General features: G+C 39.2%; 1 protein-coding gene across 1 annotated transcript in view; it reads right to left on the reverse strand.

The window, feature by feature from the left end:
- Positions 1–5,624, reverse strand: part of LOC113075946 (NLR family CARD domain-containing protein 3-like) — a 7,654-nt gene extending 2,030 nt beyond the window's left edge. Inside the window, exons 1-7 of the mRNA XM_026248595.1 lie at positions 5,503–5,624; positions 5,237–5,303; positions 5,041–5,157; positions 4,656–4,763; positions 4,489–4,549; positions 4,083–4,275; positions 2,146–3,910 (exon numbers count right to left, since the gene is read on the reverse strand). Coding sequence (XP_026104380.1) covers positions 2,146–3,910; positions 4,083–4,275; positions 4,489–4,549; positions 4,656–4,763; positions 5,041–5,157; positions 5,237–5,295 — 2,303 coding nt within the window. The 5' untranslated portion in view covers positions 5,296–5,303; positions 5,503–5,624. The remainder of the gene's footprint in view (positions 1–2,145; positions 3,911–4,082; positions 4,276–4,488; positions 4,550–4,655; positions 4,764–5,040; positions 5,158–5,236; positions 5,304–5,502) is intronic.
- Between the last annotated feature and the right edge of the window lie 1,414 nt (positions 5,625–7,038).

Raw genomic sequence — 7,038 nt, forward strand, 5'->3', positions numbered from 1 at the left:
GACTCGCACTAAACGGTTCATTTGAATCAGTGAGTTGTCGACTCGAGAACAGCAGCAATCGAATCATTCTAATTCCTGAATGAATCGTTTGGTGCCATTTGAGAACTGATTTAAAAGGTTCATTGAAAAGAATCAGTTCACCGCTTGAATCAGACACCGCTTCTGCGTCTCAGAGCACGTGATATATTATAAGGAATACATTTTTTTTTTTTTTTTAAATGTAGAGAAGTAAAAGCAGTGGTGTAGATTAAAAAAGTCAAATAATATCTTTCATCTTGCATTTGGGATTGAGCGAGCGAACCTTGTTCACAGAGGCTACTTATACTAACTTCCTACTTTATTAACTTTCTAAAGCATTACATTTAGTGGTAAAACAAGTCAAAAAATGCTTACAATAGATGGATCTGGTCTGGATCCGCTCTTGCTCACTCACAACTCTCTGAAGCAGTGTTGCCAAGTCTGCTTATTATAAGCGACTTTGGGCTTGTTTTTGTGCAAAATCGCTTACAAATATTGGTAGTCGCTGGTCAAATTTTTTTGGGCTTGTTTCTAAAGTGTAGTTGCTTATTTTGGACTTGATCCCAGCTCCATAATAAGTTGTCAAGCAGATATTTTCTATATGTTATTTAAACATAGGAGTTTGTCTAGCCTGTTCTCTCTGTCCCTCCCCTTTTCCCATACACACAGGAGACATCAGAGCTTTTTCCCACCCACATCCTGCTTCTAATTGACTCTGATCCAGATGGCAACGAGTACTAGCCAATCAGAGGCAGAGCAGGGCCACCTGTTTTTTTTCTGGTTAGGAAAACGTCGTGAGTGACGTAAACTTTAAATAAATGTGCGCGAGTTGCGACAGATGGTGACTGAAGGGACTGTAGGAGAGTTTTTATTATGCAATAATAAATAAAGAATTTGTGAATTCAGGATGATATTCATTTGTGTGTGCAAATTTTAATTATCAGCTGTTTACTGTGTATATAATGTACTCTGTACATCAGTCTATATTTGATATCCCATCAGTTTTCTAATGTTAAATAGTGTTAAAAGGTGGTTTAACTCCCAGTTTACCAATCTGTCCACATGGATGTAAAGTGACAATCTGTACCCACATTTTAAAATCGGTCCCCACGGATTGTAAAACCGTGCACACAGTTTATTTATTTTTGTCTTCCCAGAACCTAGGCGGGCTCCTCAGGAAAAAAGTCGCTTGTTTTGGGCTTGTTTTCACAGGCCCGGTTGCTTGTCTCGCGAGATCTGACAACACTGCTCTGAAGACATCTTTCACTTCGGAAGCGTCTCGCAGCGATCACAACGGCCGCTAAACATCATGAATTATACATGAAGACATTCATATGAGGATTTTAGCAGCAAATTAGTCAATCGGAGAACAAATTGTATTTTCGAACATGAAAAATTTACCCAGGTCCGGACCTCGAGGAGAGAGAGTCTAGAATCATGATCGAGTCAAAGTTACTCAAAACAAACTACTCCAGGAAAGAACAGATACTTAAAAAATTAACTTAAGTACAGTAACGAAGTTAAAACTACTCCGTAACTGACCACCACTGGTCATGAAACTATACAAGATAGCCTTATCCATGTTAATATATTTATATTTTTAACATTTCTTTTCTGGAAAAAAAAAATAAAAAAAATAAAAAAAGAGTAAAATGGCATTACCATAAATGACTGTCACATGATTACATGCATCTGTTGTTCTTCAAGTGGCTTTGACTAAATATATTTTCCTTTTTCCTCAGTTTTACTAAGAAACATTCTCTAATAATTTAATTGAACTGGATTATGATACTGATGAATTATTAGATTGAAATTGAATTATTTTCACTTATTCCAACAAACCTGAATGCAACTTTTAAGTGATTGATGATGATCTCAATCCAATATTTGTAAAATCAGAGACACAACCCTGTTCCTGAAGACACCTCAACTTTGCAGAGTTTGGATGAATCTCTCTTATCAAACACACTTGATTCAACTCATCAGATCATTAGTAGAGTGATCTGTGATGTTAGCTGAGTGTGTCAAATAAGAAAGAGCTCAAAATATACAGAAACAGTGAAGAGAAACACAAGACCTACTGTATAAAATAAAGTCAATAAAACAAAGACACTGTAAAATACTCACTCAATCTTTCTAGATGCTTTGATCACTGGCAGCAGCCTCAGAAGACATTCTTCTGATCGATCATATTTCCACAGATTAAACTCATCCAGATCTTCTTCTGAGTTCAACAGCACAAACACCAGAGCCGACCACTGAGCAGCAGACAGAGAGACTCCAGAGAGACGAAGGTTACCTGTTCTTCCACTCAGGTATGTTTGTACTTCCTGCTCTAGTGAACGATCATTCAGTTCATTCAGACAGTGGAACAGATTGATGGATATCTCTGGAGAGGGATTCTCCCTGATCTTCTGTTTGATGTATGCAGCTGTTTCCTGATTGATATCAGAGCTGCTTACTGTCTTTCTCAGGAGACCTTGTAAGAGAGTCTGATTAGACTCTAGAGAGAGACCTAGAAGGAACCGGAGGAAAAGATCCCAGTGTCCGTTCTCACTCTGTAAGGCCTTGTCCACTTCTCTCTTCAGTAAACTGATCATTGGTGACCTGAACTCATTCTTCAGTCCTGTGTTTTGTTCAGAAAAGGACAGCAGCTTGAATAAAGCAGCAAGAAACTCCTGAATACTTAGATGAACAAAGCTGAACACCTTCCCCAGCTGCAGTCCAGACTCCTCTCTGAAGATCTGGGTACAAACTCCTGAGTACACGGACACTTCTCTCACATCAATGCCGCTCTCTTTCAGGTCCTCCTCGTAGAAGATCAGGTTCCCTTTTTCCAGCTGTTCAAAAGCCAGTTTTCCTAGAGACAGAATAGTCTTTCTAGCCTGATCAGGATTGATTTCATATTTCCCATCATACTTCTGTGTCTTCAGTTTGGTCTGAAAGATCAGGAAGTGTGTGAACATCTGTGTGAGAGTCTTGGGGATCTCTGCACTCTCTGCTTTACCCATCATCCTCTCCAGAACAGCGGCTGAAATCCAGCAGAAGACTGGGATGTGACACATGATGAACAGACTTCTTGATGATCGGATGTGTGTGACGATTCTCTCAGCCAGACTCGGATCATTTATTCTCTTCCTGAAATATTCCTCCTTCTGAGGGTCGTTGAATCCTCGTACCTCTGTGACCTGGTGGACACACTCAGGAGGGATCTGATTGGCTGCTGCTGGTCGAGAGGTGATCCAGAGGAGAGCAGAAGGAAGTAGGTTCCCCTTGATGAGGTTGGTCAGCAGCACATCCACTGAAGCTGATTCTGTCACATCAGACAAGCTCCGACTGTTTTGGAAATCTAGACGCAGTCGACACTCATCCAGACCATCAAATATGAACATGACTTTGTAGTCCTCATAATCTGCTGACTTTAATTCTTTGGTTTCTGTGTGAAGGTGGTTTAGAAGATCCACAAGACTGAGATGTTTCTGTATCAAGTTCAGCTCCCTGAAAGGAAGTGGAAATATGAAATGAACGTCCTGATTGGCTTTTCCTTCAGTCCAGTCCAGAATGAACTTCTGCACAGAGACTGTTTTTCCAATTCCAGCGACTCCTTTAGTCAGCACAGTTCTGATGGGTTTGTCTTGTCCAGGTGAGGGTTTAAATATGTCATTGCAGTTGATTGGTGTCTCCTGTGTCTCTGGTCTCCTGGACACTGTCTCAATCTGTCTCACCTCATGTTCATTATTGACCTCTCCACTGCCTCCCTCTGTGATGTAGAGCTCTGTGTAGATCTCATTCAGACGTGTTGAGTCTCCATGATTGGACAGTCCTTCACTGAGTCTCTGATATTTATCCTGTAGTCTGGATCTGAGTTTTTGTTGATACACAGGCATCAGTTCTGAGCAAAGAAATAATTGTTGTTATTGACAGAGCAATATTTTAGAAATGTATTTTTAGGTTTGATATGTTAGATATTAGATTGTGTGGAGACATTCAGGAACATTAGTGACTGAAGACAGAAGGATGATAATAAAAACACAGGCTATAATCTGCTGATCCAGAGCTCTTACTGGTCTGTAGTGTGTCAGCGAGGTCTGTCTGGTTCATCTTCCTCAGGAGGAGCAGTGTGATCTTCAGAAGACCCTCTCTGACTCTGTTATGACCCTCATCATCATAACGGTCTCTTTCAGAGCATTCTGGGTAATCTGGACTCAGTAGTCTCTTAAAGCTTTTTAACTCAGAGATGATTTTGTGCTCAATCTCCTGAAATCATAGTAAATATTCAAACAATAAACCTGCATTCAGTCACAGAGAAGGTGAACCAAAGGATCAATACACAAGAGTTAAAGCATGAATATTAATAAACATCACTGAATTATATCAGACCTGCTAATAACTTCCACTGTATGCTCAAACATTAGCGTCATGGATACAGACACACACACACACACACACACACAAACACACAAAACCAACCTTAAAAATGGAGTCTAAGTTCTTCTTTGCTGTTTGTGATTGCGGTCCTTTATGTTTTTGACTGTAGTTAAACAAATATTGAATATGTTTTTTAATAATGAATTTAAAACACATAAGTAAATGAATGAACATCATATATTTTTCTCATACTGTAAACTAAACAACACCTCAGATCAGCAGATGAGTCTCCCGAGCTGAATTCAATTGGATAATCCATTGACCGGTCACTCTTGATGGACACACAGCTGGGTTCAGGAGATTCATTCTGACACAGACTGAAATATAACAGAAATACAAACTGTTTCAATCTCCCTTTAATGTTCATCTTTCACTTGAGGAGTTTGTTGTTACTTGAGAGTTAAAATATTAAAGTATTATTTTTCTATGAATAAAAGGAATCTGCCCCATGTGCTCTTTTCATTCATATATTATAGATTAAAATACACACATATAGATAAAGACACAGACACATCCAGCAGCAACAGAGACAGCTGGTGACAATATCCATAACACACCACAGCTACAGTAAATATGAGACTCATAATATCTCACCTGGACTCAACAGAAGAGTCTTCCTCTCTGCAGAGATCTGAAACATCCATCGCTGGGTTTTTCCTCACAGACACATCCATGTGTTCAGATAAATCTGAGTCACGCCCCTGAATCTGACTATAAATGAAAATGATATTGTAGTGTGCATTTATTGTTTCTGAACATTAAAAATGTGAAACATTTCAGGTTTTCTCACCTTTTGACTGTCTTTATCTGTGTGTCATGTTCTTCAGAGAGATTCATTCTGGAGACCATGGTTTCATCTAAAAGCAGATCCAGATGTTGATCACAGAGTCAGTTATGAATCAGAGATTAATCAATCTCAGTATCAGACATTAGTACTGACTTGAAAAGTGTATTCTTCACATTTACACAGAATCAAATTATACACAAACAGCATAACTAATTAAGACAAGCAATGATTTTGGCTATCAAACATGATTGTTAAATCGTGATACTCACTGTGTTTTTCTCTCTTAATGTAGTTTACTTCCTCATTCGACGAAACAGACCCGCTGTAATAGTTTCACTTTCATGAGTCACCTGAGAAGGAGGAGTTTAAGAGAGAAGGTGTCCGGGAATAGTAGTGGAACTATGAAAGAGAAAACAAATATTAATAATAATTACAAAGGCTAAACAGTCTGTGTACTGTAATGTTTCTTATTTCAATTTAGAAATTGTTTGTAATTAAACTTATCTTTTAATTCACTTTCAGGTTGCGAGCAGGAACAGCAACAACACATGTGATGGTCTAACTCTCTGTCTGTCTATATCCCAGGTAAGTATAATAATACTGACACCTAGTGGTTAGTTTCTATATATACAACTATACTATCACCACATCCCCTCTCCATTAGACATAAAGAATAAGTTATTACAACTAATGACTTCTAGATTATCTAACCACTAAGTAAGCACTGTACACATTATACAGGATGTATAGTATCAAATAACAATCTCCAGAATTATTTGCTTTACAGTCACAGTAACAATAATCAACTGATTACATTTTCTTTTATCTTTTCATTTATGAACATTCTAATGCTTCTGATCTGTTTAAGCAATATTCAGAGGTTCAGTCTATCAGGAGGCTTTACTGTGTGATTGGATCTTCTCAGCACAGGTGAATGCATTTCTTTAGCTTGCTCATTGTGATGCAGTACTGGAAGTGTTTCAGATGTTGACTCTGCACAGTCAGTGTCACCTGTATGTGTATTCTCTACTGTCTCTTTTGTTTTTAGCAGACTTCTCCGGTTTCTCCTCAGGATCTGACCATCTTCTGTCCTGACAGTGTAAGACCTTGGCTTCACCTCCTCCAGGACTGTGGCTCTTTTAGTCCAGGTATTGAAATCCTCAAGTCTTACTGTGTCATTATTGGAGAGTGGTTCTAGGCTTTTTGATGCCTTGTCATAGTTCGCTTTTTGTCTCAGTTTCAGGTGCTTTTGTTTTCTTTTCAGGTACTTTCTCTTGTCTTGTGTTGCTAAGCACGGAAGTGTGGTTTGTAATCTGCGCCCCATCAGTATTTCAGCAGGAGACACACCGTGTTCTAGTGGAGAAGCACGGTAATTCAGCAGAGCTAAATAAGGATCTGATTGACTGTCCATTGCTTTCTTGAGTAGTAGTTTCACAATGTGAACTCCTTTCTCTGCCTTTCCATTCGACTGCGGATATAATGGGCTCGATGTCACGTGTTGAAACCCATATTCCTCAGCAAACTTCTGGAAGTCCCTTCCACTGTAGCATCGCCCATTATCACTGCAAACCACCTGCGGAACGCCGTGTCTCCCAAAGATGGATTTCATGTGTGTTATCACACAAGCAGAAGATGTATTGGATAGCAACGCAATCTCTGGGTAATTTGACAGATAGTCTATCACCAGCAAATAGTTCTTCCGTCCAGAAAGAATAAGTCAGTCCCAACTTTCTGCCATGGTTCATCCGGTGGATCAGTGATGATCATTGGCTCCTTTTGTTGCTGAGCATGATGCTTCAAGCACG

This window comes from Carassius auratus, unplaced genomic scaffold (assembly GCF_003368295.1).
Source record: "Carassius auratus strain Wakin unplaced genomic scaffold, ASM336829v1 scaf_tig00018110, whole genome shotgun sequence".
Classification (NCBI taxonomy): Eukaryota; Metazoa; Chordata; class Actinopteri; order Cypriniformes; family Cyprinidae; genus Carassius; species Carassius auratus.